Source organism: Diabrotica virgifera, chromosome 7, assembly GCF_917563875.1.
Source record: "Diabrotica virgifera virgifera chromosome 7, PGI_DIABVI_V3a".
NCBI classification, from domain to species: domain Eukaryota; kingdom Metazoa; phylum Arthropoda; class Insecta; order Coleoptera; family Chrysomelidae; genus Diabrotica; species Diabrotica virgifera.
In genome coordinates, this window is record NC_065449.1 from 243,535,773 (window position 1) to 243,559,517 (window position 23,745).

The 23,745-nt window shown below is 34.8% G+C and overlaps 1 protein-coding gene across 1 annotated transcript in view; it reads right to left on the reverse strand.

Moving 5' to 3' along the window:
• Positions 1 to 1,225: 1,225 nt before the first annotated feature.
• LOC114329268 (uncharacterized) overlaps positions 1,226 to 23,745 on the reverse strand; it is a 48,643-nt gene continuing 26,123 nt past the window's right edge. The window contains exons 6-7 of the mRNA XM_028278309.2: positions 3,052 to 3,241; positions 1,226 to 1,439 (exon numbers count right to left, since the gene is read on the reverse strand). Coding sequence (XP_028134110.2) covers positions 1,247 to 1,439; positions 3,052 to 3,241 — 383 coding nt within the window. The 3' untranslated portion in view covers positions 1,226 to 1,246. The remainder of the gene's footprint in view (positions 1,440 to 3,051; positions 3,242 to 23,745) is intronic.

Below are 23,745 nucleotides of genomic sequence, written 5' to 3' on the forward strand. Positions count from 1 at the left end.
GAATGCCGAAATGGTCGCCCACAAACTGTTTTAAAATAAACATCTTCAATAAGATTGTGAGTATTTGACTTCTTATACCCTAACAATTAATGATGTGCTCATACCAGTAACAATTTCATCATTTCAATATTAATACAACTGCTAGTTGTAAAAAAGGGGTCCAGTTGCCGATATGAGCATCCAGTTCCAGTCCCGATAAGGTTCCAGGAGAAACCATCTCTTAAGAAGGGGGCAATGCTACGCCCCAGTTCCCGAAGCGTTTCGAAGAATAAGGCGACTTTATATGTATAACAGAAATTCGAATTGAAGTTCTTAGTATACGTGTGATGAATATGGACTCAAGCTAAACACCGCAAAGACCAAGGTGATGGTTGTCAGTAAGACGCCAATACAACCGGAAGTAGTAACAGCTTATGGTGAACAATTAGAGAGAACTAACAGTATCACCTAACTTGGTTGTAATCTAAATGAAAACTGGGACATGAGCAAAGAAATAAGAATACGTATAGAGAAGGCCAGAGCTGCATTCTTTAAGATAAAGAAACTTTTATGTGGAAGCAACATTACTTTGAATCTTAAAATGAGATTAGTGAGATGTTATGTGTTCTCTACTCTTTTATACGGTGTCAAAGGTTGGACTTTAACAGATACTCTTCTCAAGAAATTGGAAGCCTTTGAAATTTGGGTATACCGAAGAATCCTACGAATAAGTTGGCTGGATAGGGTTCGTAACGAAGTTGTTTTGCACCGGATGGGAAAAGTCACGGAAGTCGTCAGAACAGTTAAAAATCGAAAACTTGAATATTTTGGCCATTTTATGCGACACCCAGAGAGATATAATATACTCCATTTAATAATACAAGGCAAGGTAGACGGAAGAAGAGGGGCAGGTCGAAGAAGAACAACATGGCTTCAAAACCTGAGAGAATGGTATAACAGATCCTCTGCATCTCCGAGCTGCCGTTAACAAAATTGCTTTAGCCAATTTGATAGCCAACGTTCGATAATTGAGCACGGCACATGAAGAAGAAGAAGAGTATAAAATATAAATTGGTACAGTTACATGGATAAACGTTATTAATTCGTAGTGTTTTAGTGCTGGCGCTAGAAGACATTAAATATTGTTATTGCCAGTAATAGACAAACCTCGCGACCAGAAAATAAAGCAAAAAGAAATTTGAAATTTAGGCAGAATAAAAAAAAATAATCTAATCTTTATACTATATATTTTTCTACACTTATAATTTTAGATATCAAAACCTTCTTTTAAACGGATGCTATAGGGTACATTGTGTATGGAATTATCATTGCACACTCGTTTTTGCTGTAGAAGCTGCTCCACCAATTTCTTTTTGTATTTCTTGAACTTTTGTTCGCGGACAAACCATTTAAAAGCTTTTTTTGTATTTGGAATATGTCTGTTTAGAAAACCTAGCACCCTAAAAAACATTGTTAATTACACAACTATTTTAAAAACAAATGAAAAAAAATTAAGAAGCTTCAAGACATAAAAATTATTTCTTCTTTTTCTTCTTATTTTTATGCATACATGACTTTGTCTGTTTTTCAATGTGCCTCCAGTAATTTGTCATTCCATCGTTTGCGTAGTCTTCCCACAGACATGATATTTGACTGGAATATTTGGATCTTTGTTTTTGTAGTTTATTGGCCAGACCTCCAAATAGGGTTTGTAAAAGCTTGCTGAGCTTTTCGTATCCTCATATGAATATCGTCTTCTCTACCTCCGCTTTCTGTTATGACATTTCCAAGATACGTAAAATTTTCCACATTTTTAATCTGCATGTTGTTAATAGTAAATAGTATGTTGTTTCTTGCTCATGGATTTGGATTAATATTGATTTTCAAACATATTTTATTGGCTTTAGTGGAAAGTGTTTCCAATTGGTCAGCCACATCTTTGAACCTTTGTCCTAATAGGGAGATATCGTCGGCGTATTCTAGATTGCTTAGGCGTGTGGTTAACGTCCAGTGTATCCATCTTTTGACGGAGTCTATTTTGGAGAGAACAAGAGTTTACTGCTATATATTAAAAAGAAACGGTGAAAGTACGCACTCCTCTCTGACTCCAATAAGTATATTAAATTCGTCACTGTTGATCCCATTGTGTGTCATGCTGTCATGTTTCTTAACTCTAAAATCTGTCAAAAGGCACTCTCGAAATCGACAAAAATCATATATAGGGTTGTGTTCCATTCAACCGATTAGTCGATTCAACCGACTGTTCCATTAATACTCTCAGTAAATGTGGTCTCTGCAGGAGGATTCTGGTCTAAAGCTTACTTGGTTAGCTCGAAATTTAACTTTTTTTGTATATCTTTTTAGTATGATGGTCGTGAAAATTTTATTTGCGGCAGTAAACAAGGATATTCTTCTCCAATTTTTGCGCAGTGTGAGGTTGCTCTTTTTGGAAGAAATAAACAGGCCAAGATGGGTGGGCCACGTTATGCGGATGGATGAAAGTGATCTTGCTGATATAACTATGCTAAATAGGCCGGTCGGAAGGATAAGAAGGGGGAAACTCAGATATCTTGACGATGTGCAGGAATATTTAAGGGAGATTGGAGTAAGGGATGGGAAAGACAGTCAACAGGGAAGGATGGAAGAAAGTTTTGAGGCAAGTCAAGACTCACGAAGAGCTGTAGCTGTAACCAACGGATGATGATGGTTTTTATTCTCGCATGCAAAAATATGCCCATTTTATTGGAAAGTTGTAAACAGATCTGAATATCTGTTGAAAATAGTCCTAATATTACCCAGTCGCGAATGTTGTTTTCTTTCTTACAATAAGAACTTTAGTATAGAATATGATGAACCTATCAAAAGTAGTCCAACTTTATTACTTCTATAGCAACATTTTCTTATTTTTTAGGCTGTGTCATTGATTAATTTCTTAGGTTTCACGTGATTTTCACGTAAATATCTTAAGTACATCGACACAATTTGAATTTTTTTTCGTTTTCAAATTCTCACCATATAAATTCAACTGATTGGAGGATGAAATGTATAATTAACGTATTGTTAAATACTCACATGTTCCAGGTATTGTCGGCGTTGTTCTTAAAAAGCCAGTACCGCGGTATTAACAAGCAATTAACGTGAGTTAAACTTATAACTCGTCTTCTCTCAAATGTCTCCCCGACGTTAAAGCACGAACCAGGTAACATCTCACACAACTTGATAAAGTGCGTCTTCAAATTGTAAGATGGATGAACCACAATATCTAAAAGTTTTGGTAATTATAATATCCATATTATGGAGTTGATTGCTCCAAGGAAATCACTAATTAGGAGGCTTCTGTCAGAACAAGAAATATACGAGGAAAATTCAATACATCTATAAATTTAGTGAATGACTGGGAAAAGAAAAGTATTTTTGAAGGGTGTAAAATTTATTAATTCCTAATAGATGAGCGCTTTCGACTTACAAAGACATCTTCAGAACTACGGTCAAAAAATGTTAAAGTACCACTATAGTAGGGGAGCGAAGTATGCTTAATGTGCAATCACTCAAGCGCTTTGGGGACCTATTGGGTTGTGAAGAGTAGGTCCTAAAACCAAAAACAGTTAAGTAAAGTTTTCCATTTTAGTGGGGACTTTCCATTTTTAATTTAATTTTCCATTTGAAACAATCGTTTTTTCCGATTATAGCGCCATCTATCCATAATTTGAAAAAATGTTTCGAATAAAAGTTGCTTAATTTACGTGTTCTTCTTCTTCTTGTAATAGGACTATTTCCTGTTTCTTCTGTTACAATCTTTGCTGCGATCCGGAGCTCCAACTCTCGTACCATCGTTTTTTGGGTCTTCCTATGGGTCGCTTGGTGTTGGGCTTCTGTGTTTTCGCCCAATGCGCCATACGTTCAGGGTCCATCCGATCTACGTGGTCCCTCCACATGCGTCGTCGCGCTCTTGTCCATCTCACTACGTCCTGAACGCCTAGCTCTCTCAATGTGTCTTCGTTTCGTACTCTATCTCTGAGTGTGATACCTCTTATGGATCTTAGGGTTTTCATCTCTGTTGTTCTCATTATCTATTTGGTCTTTGTTGTCTCGGCCCTTGTCTCAGCTGCGTATGTCAGTACGGGTCTAACACATGTCTTATAAATGCGGACTTTGCTTTCGGTGCTCATATATTTATTCCGCCAGATTATATCCCTCAGGAAACCAGATATTCTCGCTGCTTTCATTGCCTGCTGTTTTGATTCTTGCCACAGATGCCTGTCGCTAGATATTTCCACACCTAAGTATCTGCAATCCATTACCTGTTCGATTATTTGGTCGTCCACTACTAACTTACATCTAATTGGGTTCCTGGATATTACCATCGATTGGGTTTTCTCTTTGGATAGTGTCAGGTTATACTTTTCGGCGGTTATTTTGAATTTTTGTAGTAGGCGTTGTAAGTCATCTTCGTTTTCGGCTATTAAGATTGCATCATCTGCGTAGCAAAGTATTCTCATGGTTCGGTTACCCATTTTGTATCCCTGATTCATTATGTTAACACTACCTATAACTTCATCCATTATTAAATTAAATAGGCATGGACTGAGGCTGTCCCCTTGTCTAATGCCTGCATTGATTTTGATTTCTTCCGTGAGCCCGTGTGTGGTTTTAATTCGTGTTTTGTTGGATCTATTGAGCTCTTTGATTATGTTATAACGTTTAAGTTTTCCCAGTGTAGAATTTAATTCAGTTTTCATTGCTACATGGATTTTAACTTATTTCCCTGTAGACTTCAGAATCTCTAGTGCCGTGTTTTTCTTAGAAACACATGTGTGCTATCGATAGAGTCGAATGTTAGACTTTAATAGCTTTCTGGTGAATGATATGGGCCTTGCATCCCATAACTCATTTTAAGTATTAGGCTTGCTAAGCCCTTTATACTGTTAATAAGGCCCTTTTTTGCATTTCTGTGGCGACCGTTGGCAAGTCGCGTACCCCAAGCCGTCAGTCTTATTTAAGCAGAAATCTGAGATATCTTGGCATTCGTGAGTTAAACTTTGTGGCAGTAAGTTAAGCCGTGTCAGTCATGTAGTGGACGTTAGTTGTTTTGTGATGGACCAGCCTAGAATTTTCTTCTGGTAAGTCTTTACAAACCCCTTTTCTTTATAGAACACTCGCTGTGAATACTTAATTTTGTTCACAGGGCTGGTCCCTGGCCCAAGTCCCAGTTATCACCTATCGCTAGCACCTGAATCCACATTACACTGTGGCCAAAGCTATTCTTTGTCGTTCCTTTTATTTCGACTTCGCCGCTGGGTAAATGACCTGGCCTAGATAAAGAATGCCTCTAAGGGCATCCTCTACATCTGTTTCAAGTAAGTTACGCATCCTTTATTAGAAGTATTGAGATGTCTTCTCGCGTGTCCAGAACAAGGAACTTATGTTTGTGTTTCTTCCGTGGGATAAGTTCATTGACTTACAGTTTTAGCCCATTTTTAGTGTTAATAGTGACATTTACATATATGCCGGTCACTTGTTTTTTATTTTTAATATTTAAATAAAAGACATTTTCACCATGTAAATTTTTTTGAGTATCTTTAGAGTATTATTATTGAGTATTTTAATAAATGTTTTGTTAAAGTGTACGATGTCGTTTTTTATTTATTATTTACAGCTCAAGACTAAGAACAATGTTGTTTTGTCGTAGCATTCTTGCTAATTTGTTATTGTTGAGTTATGTTTCGTTAATTATTGTTCCTTTGAGTATTTTTTTGGTCAAAATACCTGGCGCCCTATATTTTCGTTTGAGTATTAAGTATTCCGTTTCCTTAGAGTCCAAGTGTCAAACCATCAGTTAATGTTATCTATTTACCTTTTGTCTATCTTCGTTTCATTAGCTCTATTCGCATACCATTGTTTATTCATTTAACACCTTTCATTGTAACAGAAGCCCAACCCAAAGAACCATGCCCACATCTCTTCCGACTGAGCAACGCGGTCTCTGTTTCGTCAATGTAGGCGAAAGGACCTTTTTATCTTTGGTCATTCCTTATTCCATCTAAGGATAACATCGTCCAGATCCTTCTGGTTCAGCCTTCATGACCTCTTGTCCATCTGATCGTTATACAAAATGGCGCCCCTCTCGTGGAGCCTTATACAAATTACGTGGGACTTCTTCTGTTACCTATGGTTGCTTTATACATAATTTCGTAGAGCTTTGTCAATTGCCTTTTCGCGGGCTATACAAATTTTCATGTCTATGCGTGAAGCATGATTTTCTTTTTTATCATGTTCCTATTAGACCTGATTTTTCTTCTTTTTTTGTTTTGTTTAAGTTTGGCTAATTTGTAGCTATTTTTATTGATAAAATATTTTTTGAGTTATTTTTCGCTAATAGATAATAATAGTTTGACACATTTTAGTTTGTTTATTTCCGTTTTTAGTATTTAAATGTCAGTGTAGTACCTTACACTTTCATTCCTGCTTTTTCGCATTCTAGAGTACCATTCTGTGAAGTATATAGTATAGTATCGATCTTTTTTCTTTAGATATATTTTACTTGAGTAAATTTGAGCATTTTTATTACTTTTCCTTATGTCAAAGGGATACGTCTTTTGCTATGTATCTAATTAAGGTAAAGGTATCTAGATCTTGAGCTGTGTATTTTTTGTAGCAAATCACAAAGAAGTTGTAATTGTTTAACTTTTTGATTTTTACGTTTATTTTGTGCCGTACTTTGCAACTTTTGTGATTTATTGTAGTTTGCTTTATATCGTTTTATTGTGCATTTTACTTTTTATATTTTTTGTATATGTATTGTGTTGCGGTATATTTTTTGTACTGTATTGCGTTTATTTTATTGCATTTAGGTACCGTTTTTGAGTCATGAAATGCTTTGTAACTGTTTTTAGAGGTAGCAACTATCACTATTATTATTGCGTTGTCTTCTAAATTTTCGGGTACATGCTTCTTCGTCGTTCAACGATATTGTTCTGTCCGGTTTTATGACCAATCTTTTCTGACCTCGTAGAATAGTATTGTTGTAATGATTTCTGTGCAGTATATTTTTGGATTTTTATGTGGTTATGTATTTTTGATGATATCCTATTTGGTTGATATCGTATGTTTTTCAGTACCAGAATGTTTTGAGTGGTTTTAGAGAGTTTTTAGTCATGGCGTGGTGTTAGTCTGGAGAATGAAAGAGTCCTGCAGCTTTCCGTCATGCTATTGTTTTAGGTTTGTGATTTAAGTCTTAAATGAAAGAAGTTAAGCTGTCCATTCCAGAAATTGTTTTTTACAATTAGCTATTAGTCGCGAGTGAAAGACCTCGGCGCATGCTGTTGTGAAATATGTTTGAGAAATTATGTTTTACCATTCCAATATCAGCATTCTAAAATCTATTCGGTACAAAACTACTTCCTGTCCAGAAAATATTCCTTTTTTCAGTGTAGAGTCTTCGTTTACCGTTAGGTAATCTTAATATTTTTCGACTAGCCTACGATAAGGTGGTTGACATTTCAAAATTCTTGTTCCACCCCCAATAACATCTGTCAGGGCTAGAGGTATTTAAGTGTGTCTTTTGACCCTAATTTCAGATAAAGAGGCGTAATGTTTTTATTAGCTTTTATTTAGCATATGTTGCAACCGCAAAAGCTTGTAGATACACTTATTTTGATAGTAGATATTTTTAAAGGGCTATGACCCTATTTTAGGTATTAATGAGATGTAAAAAGTAGCATCTTATTGCTTGTTTATATTTCACAAGTAGTTTGACTCGTGAATATAAATTTTCGATGTTTAGTTAGCAGATAATGCAAATATTTTTTTGTTTCGAGTAAAAGAATTCGAGTAATTATTGTTAGTTCTGTCGATAGTTTGGGTGAATTAGGATAATGTCTTGGCAATTTTGTGTCGGCTAATAAAGGGTGAAATTTTTTTGTTAAATACAGGCACGTACTAGGCCCAGATGTATTTACAGAATCAATTTTATTCTTGCGGCTTTCATAAAATAGTATTTCGATAAAATGTCGTATCTATTTAGGACCTAAGTCCCTATTAAATTGTGACACTTCCCTACCTGTGAGCTACCTGTGATTTAACCTAACGATTTAAGTACCTTTATAATAATATTTTATCATATATATTATAATAATAAGGCGTCTAGTATGCGTAATTACTTCCGGTCCTAATTAAAGGTAGATTTCGACAATTATCTGAACTTTCCTTTGTTCATTTCTTTCTATATTTCTTTGTTGAGAACTCCTTGGCATGTTTTACTAACTTCTCTATTCCTTTTGTTTGAGTTCGAATTTATTCGTTACGTGAGATAGTAATTGTGCTTTGGTAATTTTATATGTTACTCGTGTTTATTTGCTTTTGTATTATGTTTGCTGTTTGAATTTGTTTAGGCTCTTCCGGTTCATGTTATCGGGATAGCAGTAAATATTTTTTTGAGTTAGTGTTCTGTGAACATTATACTTATTTTAAGAACGTTTGATTGCGAAATGCTTTGTCCTAGACCGGCAAAGTGAAATCAAATAAGCAAACCACTAGCAATAACTAGTGCGTCTGTTATTATTAAAGTCCCGAATGAAAGATTTCGTGGCAATTTTTGAGTGTAGCTCATAAAGTCCCGGATGAGAGACTCCAAGGCACCTATGCGTTTAGTCGAGTTTGTTAGAGCTCGAGTTTGTTTGTTGTTAGTGGAAGCACTATGACAAATATTTTTGTATTGAGTTTGCTTGTGCTAATTTTGCGTTTGGTTTTGAGTTAATTCCAATGGAGTTGATTTTATTTTAGTTGAGTAGATATTATTAAAGTTATTTATAATAATATCTTATAATGTATTCAGACATATCTTGTCCTGATTACATTCCTTGTTTTTCTGGGAGTTTCTTGATTGAAAATTTTCCGCCTTGGTTAACCCCACAAGATGTTTACGGAACTTTTGGCCAACTTGTTTTCTTTCCCTGTCATAAAATTTCGAGACTTTTTTGCTTTGATCTTGCAGTCAAAATCTTAGCATTGCTTGACGCTTACCTAGTTACCGGTTGAGGGGACAACCATAACGAAGTTTGCCTACGTTACCTTGTTGGCTACTCGCCTTTGTTGAGCTGGAGCAACTTTGATTTTCGCGTCCAAAACTTCAACATTGGTATGTTCCACCTTCTTAGTTTGGCTAGAGCCATTTGTGTAGATATCTGCCATTGGTTGTTGTACTTGCGAGTCAACGAACCATATTTTGAGTCGACTTTCGAGTTGAATGTTTAGTTTTATGTTAAGGATTTAAGCAACACTGTAGGTGTTTGCTGACTTAGTCGTTTAGAATTAGAGTAATCCTTGTATATATAGTTCCCAGTTTTTGTGTTTTATTTGCGTTTAGTTTATCATAGAGATAACCCTTTTTAGTTTGGTGTTTGAGTTTAGTTGCTTATTAGCTTTTTTTGATTTGGTCACTTGTGTTCAAGCAATTCGAGGACCACCACCAATTTTAGTAAATCTAGATGACTACCAACTATTCCAGGCTACTGCTTGATGGTCAGTCTTTTGTTTATGGTGCTTACTGCAGACTCCGATTGTAAACAGTGGTATTACACCACGGTTTAAATCGTGGGGGGAAGCTGTATAACGTTTAAGTTTTCCCAGTGTAGAATTTAATTCAGTTTTCATTGCTACATGGATTTTAACTTATTTCCCTGTAGACTTCAGAATCTCTAGTGCCGTGTTTTTCTTAGAAACACATGTGTGCTATCGATAGAGTCGAATGTTAGACTTTAATAGCTTTCTGGTGAATGATATGGGCCTTGCATCCCATAACTCATTTTAAGTATTAGGCTTGCTAAGCCCTTTATACTGTTAATAAGGCCCTTTTTTGCATTTCTGTGGCGACCGTTGGCAAGTCGCGTACCCCAAGCCGTCAGTCTTATTTAAGCAGAAATCTGAGATATCTTGGCATTCGTGAGTTAAACTTTGTGGCAGTAAGTTAAGCCGTGTCAGTCATGTAGTGGACGTTAGTTGTTTTGTGATGGACCAGCCTAGAATTTTCTTCTGGTAAGTCTTTACAAACCCCTTTTCTTTATAGAACACTCGCTGTGAATACTTAATTTTGTTCACAGGGCTGGTCCCTGGCCCAAGTCCCAGTTATCACCTATCGCTAGCACCTGAATCCACATTACACTGTGGCCAAAGCTATTCTTTGTCGTTCCTTTTATTTCGACTTCGCCGCTGGGTAAATGACCTGGCCTAGATAAAGAATGCCTCTAAGGGCATCCTCTACATCTGTTTCAAGTAAGTTACGCATCCTTTATTAGAAGTATTGAGATGTCTTCTCGCGTGTCCAGAACAAGGAACTTATGTTTGTGTTTCTTCCGTGGGATAAGTTCATTGACTTACAGTTTTAGCCCATTTTTAGTGTTAATAGTGACATTTACATATATGCCGGTCACTTGTTTTTTATTTTTAATATTTAAATAAAAGACATTTTCACCATGTAAATTTTTTTGAGTATCTTTAGAGTATTATTATTGAGTATTTTAATAAATGTTTTGTTAAAGTGTACGATGTCGTTTTTTATTTATTATTTACAGCTCAAGACTAAGAACAATGTTGTTTTGTCGTAGCATTCTTGCTAATTTGTTATTGTTGAGTTATGTTTCGTTAATTATTGTTCCTTTGAGTATTTTTTTGGTCAAAATACCTGGCGCCCTATATTTTCGTTTGAGTATTAAGTATTCCGTTTCCTTAGAGTCCAAGTGTCAAACCATCAGTTAATGTTATCTATTTACCTTTTGTCTATCTTCGTTTCATTAGCTCTATTCGCATACCATTGTTTATTCATTTAACACCTTTCATTGTAACAGAAGCCCAACCCAAAGAACCATGCCCACATCTCTTCCGACTGAGCAACGCGGTCTCTGTTTCGTCAATGTAGGCGAAAGGACCTTTTTATCTTTGGTCATTCCTTATTCCATCTAAGGATAACATCGTCCAGATCCTTCTGGTTCAGCCTTCATGACCTCTTGTCCATCTGATCGTTATAATGTTTCTATACCTCTGACCTATGTTTTTCTTTTCAAGGATACTGAGCACGTCCTTTAATCGTACTCTGTCGAATGCTTGTTTCAGATCTACAAAGCATGTGAACATGGGCTTGTCGAATTCTATTGATTTCTCAACTAATTTTCGCATTATGAAAATAGCGTCTATTGTAGATCTGTTTGGGCGAAAACCCTGTTGTTCTTCCGATACACCCGCTTTCTTATATATTTTTTGGGGTAGAATTTTTGTCAATAGTTTTGATGTAGAATTGAGTAGTGTAATTCCTCGGTAGTTCGTAGGATCTGTCTTTACGCCTTTCTTGTAGATGGGTATTGTTATACTCTCTCTCCATTCCTCTGGTACTGTCATGTTGTTTACAATTTTTTGGAATAATGTTGTTATCTCTTCTATTATTATTTTTACGTAAAGAATCCAAATCTGGAATAAAAATTTGGGGCTCCTATTTAAGAATTTAAAGTAACCCCCGACCCCACGTCCGTGGGGATCGTGTTTGGTACCATTCGATAGATTTTTCAAAAATATTGATTAAGTGTATTTTGCAGTTTTTCGATCTAATGTTTATTTTGCGAAATATCGCGGATTTGCATTTAAAATTTTAAATTTACCCCCCACCCTCTCTGTGGGGGTCGTGTTTGGTATCATTCGATGGATTTTTTAAAAATATTGAACACGTATTTTTTACTTTTTCGATCTAACGTTCATTTCGCGAATTATTCGCTTTTTGTGTGAAACTTTTCAACTCGCCCATTTCCTTACCCATTTCCGCCCCGCTCAAATCGTCAGATTTTTGAAATATACATTCACTGTTTTGCATGTCCTTAACTTACCTTATCTTAATCTGACAATTTCGAGTATTTTTAAGGATAGATTTTTTTTTTCGGGCCCCCGTTAACGAACTCTCTTGTGTTAAGAGCTAATATATAGTAGAGGTACATCTGCAGGGCACCAGGTTTCTTCCCATATGATAATCTGACGCGCTCGAGTAACTGCAAAAATCCCCGCTTAGCCTCCTCTACCACTATAAAAAGTATTGAAAAAAATCTTTGAAAAAATTCCTTATGTAGGTTTTAACACAGAAAAATTTCAATGAAGCTGAAGGGAAAATTCTATAAAACAGCCATAAGACCGGCTATGATGTACGGAACTGAATGTTGGGCAGTGAAAAAGAAAGAGGAACAACGAATGCATGTGGCGGAAATGAGAATGCTTAGATGGATGAGTGGAGTGACAAAGAAGGATAAAATTAGAAATGAGTATATTAGGGGAAGTCTAGGTGTGGCACCAATTGATGCCAAAATGAGAGAGCATAGGTTAAGATGGTTCGGTCATGTTCAACGTCGAGACGTTAATCACCCAATACGAAGAATAGCTGAAGTGCAGATTCCTGGAAGGAGTAGGAGAGGAAGACCAAAGAAGACCTGGGGGGAGGCGATAAGGCAGGACATGTTGGTAAAGGGGATTAACATTGATATGACCCAAGACAGAATTGTGTGGAGAAATGCAATTAGGGAAGCCGACCCCGCATAGGGATAAGGCAAAGAGAATGATGATGATGTAGGTTTTAACACAAATTGGTTAGAGGTTGAATTTTTATATTGGAAAATTGTAAAAGGTTAAAAACGTCAAGTAGAACGATATCTTAATTGCCCCGCGATAAAAAATCTTGTTCTGGTCGTCCCCTCACAAACTAGATTTCTTCTCAAGGCAATTAAATGTGAATAATCGTGATCTTTGCTAATATTCAATTTTAAATTTTTACCGTCTCTCCGTCAGTAGTGTAGGCACTATATTGACACTTAAACACTATTTTGATAATTCTTGGGCGCTCGAATTTAATAAAATTGGGTTTAATTTCGGAGCTACGTTGAAACACGTCTTACAATTTACAGCACAGGACCGCCACCTAACTTTTTTACGGTCCAACATAAGCGAATGAATAAAAAAACAGAATGTCTAGAAAACATGAGGTCATAGTTATTTTTTAACTTGAGTATTTTATAAATGCTAGAATATTCCACAAGGTTTGAGAAAAAAACACAGTTTTATTGCTACACTCAAGAATAAGGTTATAACATATTAAAAAATCACTTAAATCGGACAACAGGTTTAGAAAATTCGAAACATCAAAAATGACCCATTTTTAAGGTGTCCGGTTAATTTTGCACCCCAGTGTATTTTCATCTATTAATTTAAAATAACTGAAAAATTCTCTACCCTGGTGAGATTCGAACTCACGACCATTCGGACCTTTCGATCTGTTTAAAAATTGAAATAAACTTATATTAGCATTATATTAATTGTATTAACTTAAACATCAAAATATCTATAAATGTATTGGAGGATCATAGTCATAGTGAAAACCGATATTCTACTGTAAAATTAATTAAGACGTTAGAATGCTTACATTTTTTAAATTTGCCAATTATGTCAGTCAAAAATCCAAAATTCTAAAGGAAAAATTCTATACATATATAAATTAAAAGATCTTTCAAACATTGGAATAATAAATAAGTACCATGATCATTTCAATTCTGACTAATTGACAAATTAGTCAGAAATCAAATAGAATGTACAGTCAAAGAAGATAAGATAAAAAAGACGATAGGAATTCTAACTATTGACCAAAAATGGGGAAAAATTTAACATGCCCTAATATGATTTGGAAAAGAAACCCACAAACCAGTTTGAGAAAAAAGAAAACCTTGGATGACCAGCAGAAATTCTTGAACTTACGGAAGAATGAAGAAAACATAAAGCAAAAAACCTGAATAAATAAAAAGAAATTCACAGACACACCAGAAAGAAAATTCGAGAGGCAAAAGATAGGTGGCTCTCCGACAGATGCAAGGATATAGAAGATCTGGATAAAAAGTACGACAGCTTTAATTTACACAAAAACATCAAAGAAGTGACAGGTTCTAGAGAAAGAACAAGAACAAATATCCATAAAAATTATAAAGGGCATTATTATTACTAATGTAGAAGAAAGGTTGTGGTGGTTGTGTCAATGGACCAATTACATACAACAACTCTTATGAAAGGGAAGAACTGTCATTAGAAACCACATAAGGTACCGGACCACCAATATTACGAAAAGAAGTCGTCTATATCATCAAAAACACACAAGAGGGCAAAGCTACTGAAACAGATAATGTGCCCACCGAATTATTAAAACTCATTGAAGAAGATGTTATTGATGTAATGGTTGAAATATTTAGTTGAATGGTTGAAATATCTTTGTTGTCAGGATATAAGGTTAGAACCAGGCCCAGGGATGCTTGTATGTTACTTGTTATCTAATATTTTTATGTCTTCACATCGTGGACACTAAGACAAGTAGGTACATCTAAATAAGTTTAGAATTTGAAGGCCGCGTTTGAATTTTGGTGTTGCAGAAGAATCCTACGAATATCATGAATAAATATCAAAGAACGTCAAACGGACAGCGGTAACTAGAAGGATAGGAAATGAAGTGGAAATAATATTATTACAACTTATTCTTCTTCTTCTTCTTCAGCCTGTGTTCGTCCACTGCTGGACATAGGCCTCTTCCATTTGCTTCCATCGATTTCTACTCTTGGCAATTCTCATCCACTGCTTGCCCGCGACTTGTTTGATACCATCTGCCCACCTCTTCTGCGGTCTACCTACTCCTCGCCTGTTTTCTCTTGGTCTCCAGTTTGTTAGTCTTTGTGTCCATTTTTCGGGATTATCTCGGGCAACATGTCCGACCCATTGCCACTTGAGCCTTGCTATACGTTCTGCGACATCAGTAATCTTTGTTATTTCACGAATGTCGATATTTCGAATTTTGTCTGTCAAACTAATCCCTAGTATGGCCCTCTCCATCGCTCTTTGAGTTGTACTGAGCTGCTCTAAGGTTTTCTTTGTAAAGGCCATGGTCTCCAGTCCATATGTAGTTACAGGCAAGATACATTTGTCATAAACTCTACGTTTTAGACACATTGGTATATCTCTATTCTTCAAGATAAAGCTTAACTTGCCGAAAGCTACCCAAGACAATTGTATGCGTCTTTTTATTTCGGCTATTTGGTTTTCTTTGCCGATTTTGATGGTATGTCCAAGATATATATAGTGGTCTACATTTTCAAGACTGACGTTGTCAATAACAAGATTAGTTTGTACATTACTCATTATTTTTGTTTTCTGAAGATTCATTTTGAGACCTATTTTATTTGACTGCTGGTTTAGTTCCTTCATCATTTGCACCAGTTCCTTCATATCTGTACTGAATAATACTATGTCGTCCGCAAACCTCAAATGACTCAAACGTACACCATCAATGTTTAGACCTTTTTCCTCCCAGTCGAGCTGTTTGAATACATTTTCCAATGCTAAGGTAAAAAATTTTGGTGAAATAGTATCACCTTGTCTAATACCTTTACCAAGGCGTATTATTTCGGTTTTTGGTCTTCATTGATTTTGATGTGGGATGTGGCCTGTTTATAAATGTTTTTAATGAGTGTAGTGTACCGTGAGTCTATTCGAGCATCCCTGAGGGCTGACAAAAAGGACCAGGTTTCAATACTATCGAAAGCCTTGTGAAAGTCAATAAATGCCATATGTAAGGGTACATTATATTCTGTGGTTTTTTCTACCAGTGTTTTGATGGTTTGTAAGTTATCGTTAGTACCAAACCCTTTTCGAAATCCCGCCTGTTCAACCGGTTGGTATAAATCAAGTTTTTGTGTTATGCGGTTGGTTATTATTCTTGTTAGCAATTTGTATAAATGTGACAACAAACTTATAGGCCTGTAGTTTTCAATATTAGTAGTGTCTCCTTTCTTGTGTAAAAGTATTATTTCGGCGTTTTCCCACAGATTGGGTATTCTTTTCTCTATTAGACACCTATTCAGCAAGACTTCCACAACCTCTACAACGGTGTTGCCACCCATTTTTAACATTTCAGACGTTATATGATCCTCGCCAGGAGCTTTTTTATTCTTCATTTGCTGTAAGGCATATCTAATTTCCGAAGAAGTTATTTTAGGGAGAGTTTCCGAGCCGACGTTTAGAATTGTTCTATGGTCTGTTCCGTGGTTCTGTATAGTGGATGTATAAAGATTCTTGTAGAACGTTTGTATTTCCTTGATTATTTGAGTTTTTTCCGTCACCGTATTCCCCTGTTGGTTTTTGATTTTAGTTATCTTCGATTTTCCTTTAGTTAAATTTGATTTCAATACTCTCATGTTTCTATTTTCTTCGATGGTTTGCAATATTTGTTTTGTTTTATAAGCCCGCAAGCCCACAAGCCTTGCGGGCTTATTACAACTTATTATGCAGATCAAAATACGAGGAACGCGAAATGTGGGAAGACGAAGAATATTCTGGCTTAAAAACTTGAGGGAATGGTTTAAATGCAGTATGCAGTATATTTAGTGTGACCAACTAGCCCGAAAAATCCGGGACATGGCCCGAATTACGAAGTCGTGTCCCGGCGTCCCGGACGAGGCTTTCGGGCCATCCGAATTTTCAACGTTTTGGTAAAATTCCATATTGAAATTTTTAATAGATCATTCTTCTAAGAATTCACATCAAATTGAATTGGTGGGACGAAAAAAAGTCGACAATTTCTAGACTGTTATACTAATACCACATCCAAAACGCATGCATTTTATATCGTCGTATTATAGTTCTACGAAAATCCTAACTCTGGACTTTTTCTGGATTCTGTATTTTAATTATCGTCTGCTGAAAAGACTATTTAAAAACACGAATATCAAAGAATGATAATTATATTTTTACCCAAGGTTCAATTTACATGGAAATCCAACATTAGTTGATTTTCTAATTTTTCGTTTTTTGAGAACGATTTCCGGCTTGAAAGTCGAAACGTCAAAAACAAAAAAAGTCAAAAAACAAAAAAAGTCAAAAAACAAAAAAAGTCAAAAAACAAAAATGTAATTATCATTACAACCCATTCCATTAAGAAAAATTTTGTCAACATAAAAATGTTAAATAATCAATAAAATTATGATATTAAGAAGAAACAGTAGCGATCAACAGGTAGCGAAAACGGGTTCCAATATTGCGGCTGTATTTTTGAATATTTTTTCGAGATATCTGGCACACGTATTCGTAATATAATAAAGAATGGCGGTACAGAGCCCAATTTGAAAAATATATAAATATGTGGAAATTACTCTGTAATTAAATACAATATTAAAAAAACTAGTCTGTACCGCCATTAAGAAGAACAAAAAAATACACTTTCTTCAAATAAACTTTTTTATCCGATGCCTAGATTTTGTGTCATTTTGGAACTACTAATGAAATAAAAAATTTTAGTAGTTCCAAAATGACACAAAATCTAGGCATCGGATAAAAAAGTTTATTTGAAGAAAGTGTATTTTTTTGTTCTTCTTAATGGCGGTACAGGCTCGTTTTTTTAATATTGTATTTAATTACAGAGTAATTTCCACATATTAATATATTTTTCAAATTGGGCTCTGTACTGCCATTCTTTATTATATTACGAATACGTGTGCCAAATATCTCGAAAAAATATTCATAATTATAGCCGCAATCTTGGAACGCGTTTTTGCTACCTGTTGATCGCTACTATATCACCTTAAATTTTTATATATAAAAAAAATGGCCTGATTTTCATTGAAAAGTCCCGGGTTTTAGGTAGTTTTTTCAGTCTTGTCCCGAATTCGACTAAATTGGAGTTGGTCACACTAAGTATATTATATGCAATATGTTACAGAATAACTATTTAAAGCAACAGTCAACAGGGTCCGCATATCCATGTCGAACTTGAAGAAGAAGAATCTACCTACTCCTACTCGCAGCCCTGCCTCTATTACCTACATCTCAAAACCATGCTGATTGAACATATTCCAATAGTAATACATTCTTTAAAAGATACAAAATTGTATTTTCCATTTATGCAATAAAGCCTAAATTTTTCAAGGTGTTTGTAATCCCACTAAAAATCATGCGTGGTTGATGTGGTATAAGTGTGTAATTAAAAAAAGGTGTTTAAAAACAATTAAAGCGCGTGTTAAAAACTACTCTAAAGCATTTTTACTTTTCAGTTATCAGAATCCGTAACAAAGCTTTGCCAGCTTTATTACAATACAAATACGCCATATGGCTAGCGAGCATGAAAACAATAATACACGTGGAATACAAACAGACCAAGTTGATGTTGTCGAGGGCTCGTTTTAAATTACAAACACTCCCGATGCAACAATATAGTCCATATTACTGCAAATGCTTTCATTTGGCAATGTCAGCTATTTTCGCTTCCACGCGAGTAAATTTTAATGATGGTTTTACCTAAAAAAAGTTTTTTGAGCTGTTTTTATTGGAAAGTTTATAAAAAAATTCGTTTGAAGTCAAGACATGTTAAAAGTCCTACCCTGGCCAATATAAAATAAAGTTTCACAGAAAACGATTGCTTGAAGACTTGGGAAAAAATGTATCAGCAGTGGTGTCATGGCAAAATTAGCAGTGCCGGAATGCACTTTTACTAACTAGTCCAGGAAATGAAGCCTTTTGGCTCGCAATTTTTTCGTCCAGGATGGATTTACTTGAAATTTTCACATAAGGTAGGGAATAGTCCAAGGATCATTTCCTATATTATACCGCTGTATGCTAAAACCTTGGGGGTGGTTGCCACCCCATCTCGGGGGTGGGAATTTTTTATTACACTTTAACAATGTAAATCGATGTAAAAGGTAATACTAAGAAAAAAAAGAATATGTACTTTGTACACACGTAAGAAGTTATAATTCTATTACATATATGATTTCTTAAAAATAAATATACTTCAAACAGTTTGTTTTAATTTTTTTAAACACCAAACTAATTTTGTGCTTACCGCTTTCAAAAAAATTAAAAAAAAAAAGTATAGGATTGCCCTGGATTCGGACTCAAGACCTCTCGATCTCTGGCCGAATGCTATAGCAAATACGCTACCAAGACTGTGTCTGTATCGGTTCGAACGTACCTAATGACAATTAACGGTAACAAACAGACAAGGTGACGCATAATAAATATACAATTCATATTCATTTTACTCCTGAGGAAGGCAAATCCAATGACACAAAAATTGTAATAAATATATTTACTAAAAACACTAATATATTCTTTTCACACCTTTTCTTGCACTGATATATATTTATAAATAACTAGAAAGATTTAGCAAATAAACGTCATACTGTCTGTTTGCGCATGCGCTCAGTATTATGAAATTTTACTCTCAATCGCGCCTAAAGAAGTATAACTTCAAAAATGTTTTTTACATTTTCTTCGTAAAACTAATATTTTTCGAGTTATTCGTACTTGAAAGTAAAAGTTTTTCGAAGAAAAAAATCGACTTTTTTAGAGTGTTTTTTGAGAATACCTCAAAAAATATGCCTTTAATCAAAAAAACTGTTGATATCAAAATTGTATCTTTTAGTAACACAAATCAAATAATTTTTCTATAATATCTTTAAGACCAATATAAACCGAGATACGACATGTTAAAGGTTAGTTTTTTTCGTCAAATGCATAATTTGAAATATTCAAAGCCAAATAACGGGAAAACTTTGCATTTTGCGAGGAAAACTTTAATAATGTTTTTTCAAGTATACAATTAGACTTTTAAAAAAATAATAAAAAGTTTCTGGCATGAAAATTGAGCCACTTATGATCAAAAAATGGTCGGTACCTGCTTTTGTCTACGAAAAAATCAGTGAAAACAACTCCCTAACTACCCTCCTAATTAAAAATTGGTCTTCACCTTTCTGTAATTCCTTTTATATTGATATTATCAATACAGCCAAAAAGTTTGACCTATTTAAAACGAACAATTTTAGAAAAATTGGCGTTTAAAGAAACATTGATTTTTTGCAATTTCGTATTTTTCACCTTTTATTTCAAAATATCTCCGAAAATAATGGAGATACGAAAAAAATGATAGGCTACTAAACTGTAGCTTTTTAAATAACTAAAATTTACTTGTACATAGATTTTCATTACAGAGAAGAGTTCGCGAGATAAATCTATTTAAAACCTCTATTTACGAGCCAACACCCCCGTATTAGAGCCCTTTAAACCCACCCCAATTAAAAACTAAAGGATCTTACGGAATTTATTTTACAGTCTTATAGCTTTTCAAAAATCCTACAAAACCGTTTTTGTAAAAACTTTTTATCGCCAAAAATGAAGGAGTTATGTTTATAAAATAATTTTTTTTTTCGAAAAATTCGAATAGATTGTGTGTAGTTTCAATGTATGTATAATACCACAGAACCGGTTAGTATACTGGAAGATGACTAAAAAACTATTTTTATTTGTAATTTTGTTCTTATTTGTAAAAAAATTCAAAATTTTCAATTTTTGTCAAATAATTTACCTATTGTTCTCAGTTGAGGACAGATTGTAAATATTACATTAAATAAAAAAAAAAAAAATTTGTAAATTCGTATTTTTGTGTAAATAAATGTGGTAATTCTTTAATTCTACTTTCTTTTCTGTATAGATCTATTAAATTATTTACTTATAAAAATTGTAATGTTAAATTACCCTTAAATTAAGGGTGATTTTTAAGGGTTGAAATATCTCCTATAATTGGTTGAATATATATTAAGCATAAAATAAATCAATCATTATTTAACCAATCAAAACCAAATTTTACCCATATTAAAGTTTACAATGTTTTTATTTAATTTATGACAATAAGGGGTAGTTTACACCCCTAAAAATTATCAACTTCCTTGATCATGATATAGAATACGAAGTACAGGGTGAGATGATCCTAATCCCAAATTTTTGTGTAAATCGATGCAAGCCGAAGTTATTCTTTTAGGATAAGTAAATATTGTATATATAGCTCCAACAATAATAAGAAACAAATGTTCACAATATTAAAGTTTAAAATGCTATTTTATAATTTTTTACAATAACGAAAAAATTGCGAGGTTTTGGGATAATGACAATATCAAATCTCTGAGAAATAATAGGTCCCCGGGAATCGATAACATTGCTGCCGAAGTACTTAAAATTGATCCACACCTAACTGCTGAACTTCTGCTCCCCATTATCCGAGAGGTGTGGAAAACAGACCAGGCATTTCAGCGGGCTGGAAAAAAGGACCCATTATTAAGCCTCCAAAAAAGGGCAACCTCACACTGTGAAAAGATTATAGAAGAATATCCTTGCTTAGCGCCATAAATAAAATTTTCACGACCATCAATTAAACAATGTTTAATTTCGAGCTAATCAAGAAGGCTTTAGACTTTAGAGCAAAATCCTTCTGCATAGACCACACTAATACTGTGAGGGTAATAATGGAACAATCGGTTGAATGGAACACACTCCTATACATGGTTTTTGTTGATTTCGAACGTGCCTTTGGCAGCTTATCTAATGCTGCTATATGGAAAATTTTAGAACATAAAACATCACTCATAAAATAGTTTCCATTATAAAGTCACTGTACACTGATGGCGAGATGCAGCGTGACACACAATAGGATCAACAGTGACGAATTTGACGTACTTACTGGAGTCAGATAGGGATGAGTGCTGTCTCCGTTTCTTTTTAACATAGCTATAGATAGACTATGTTCTCTCCAAACTAGACTACGACACAAGACGGATACAATGGACGTTAACCACACGCCTAAGCGATCTAGAATACGCCGACGATATCTGCCTATTAGGACAAAGGTTCCAAGATGTGGCTGACCAATTGGAAACACTTTCTACTGAAGCCAATAAAATAGATCAAAAATGAATAACCATTTTCAATTTCGTTGCAACACGAATCTACAGCCGCACCATATTCTAGTCCAATCAGAAAGCGCAGCAAGCACCTCTACCGGTTTCGAAACTTATTAGTCTCTCATCAGGAGGCACATAATATGCTGCTCTCTCTGACCCAACCAGGACAAACCCCGGCGTGCAGTTACGGATTGCAACGAACGAAATGGCAGACATGCCCTAGCGGTAACTGCTAGCAAAAGACTAAGTTTTCAATCTAATAGCACATAAAACAACACCAAAAATATTACTCTACATCCCTTCTTCTTCAGGTGCCGTGTCCGTATTCAGACGTTGGCTGTCATCATGTTTACAAGTTCCTGAAACCTCTCTCTATCGGCTACTGCGCGAAATATTTCTTCTACCGTGGAACCACACCATTGTCTAATATTATGTAACCATGAAAGTTTCTTTCGACCAATCCATCTCTTTCCCTCCACTTTTCCTTGTATTATAAGGCGAAGTAGATGGTATTTAGACTTTCTAATTATATGGCCGAAGTATTCTGTTTTTCTCTTCTTTGTGATGTTTATAAGCAGACGTTCTGAATTTATCATTTGGAGAACATTTTCATTGGAAGTGTGCGAAACCCACGATATCTTTAGGATTCGTCGATATAACCTCAATTCGAATGCTTCTAATTTATCTAATTTATACTCTACATCCCACCAGATTGAAAACAATGGGAACCTTCTCTGATTACACCTCCGAGGTTTCTAAAATTTTGCTCGGAGGTGATTTCCACTTCGGAAATCAAAACGTCAAATAAACTTAATTCTACAGCAGAATTGTGGCTAATTCCCACCAAAAATAGTAAATAGGGATTATTAAATTAAATAAAATTTAATTCAATATTTAAATCCCAACGTCTAAGATGGGCAGGTCGAAGGTCATATCCATATACTTCCAAATAATCTCCTTGCGAAGCTAATCTGTGAGGAAGTCCCGACATGGAGAAAGCCCTTAAGAAGTCCACTAATGCGATGGAGAGATAAGATTTTTAAGATTTCACTAAGGGGTATTTGAAGCAAAAAACCGGTCATAATTATTTAAGAGTCTATATTATCTCAAAATATGATTAAAAATAATATTTCATTAACATTTTGAATTTATAATAAAAATACATAAAAAAATAACGGAAAAGTACATTTTTTTGAAAAATTGAAAAAAATGAAGATGTTTATACAAATAAATTTTTATTCGGAATCAGTGCAATCTGATTCACTGGTAACTTCAGAATCCTCTTCATCATCATCATCTTCGATAGTATTGTCGTCTAAACTATTTAGGTTAGGTTTTGCTGCAATTAAAATTGCCTTTGCTTCGTCAGAAAATGGCAAGATTTTCTTCTTAGTTTTTGGCCGATTACAGCTGATGAGAGGATCAGATGTTAGAAGTTGTCTATTTAAAATGTCCCTGTTACACTCAATTCTCGAAAATTTTCGGGAAAAGTTCACCCGATATTTTCGAAAATGCTTATTACGTGCTTCAGCGGCCTCCTAGGACAATTGCCCTATTGGCATAATTGCCTGTTCGATCACCTGCGCTCCATGCATTAAAATTTTATGGACTGTAGGTGACATTGGATGCCAGCCGTACAATTTTACATATAGTTTGGCGGTCTCTTGGGCATAATTGTCAAATTTCTGGTGATCAATCTCATGACTACTTGATATTACCTCAAGAATCACTTTAAATCTGTTAATTAATTCCCCGTTGATACCTGTGATGCGAGAAGAGCATTCTGCATTTTGAAAAAATCTGCAAAGCACTGAGAGCCCAAAGTTTAAAGCTTCTTTTTTATGGAATATTTTTCTAATTTATTAAAATCTTTTGATGTCTGACGGCATATATAACATCGCATAGTTGAAGCAGTGTCCGTTGCGGAGTTGCAGACCTTTCCATCTACCATTGTCAGCAAAATATTGTGACTGATTTTCACTGATGT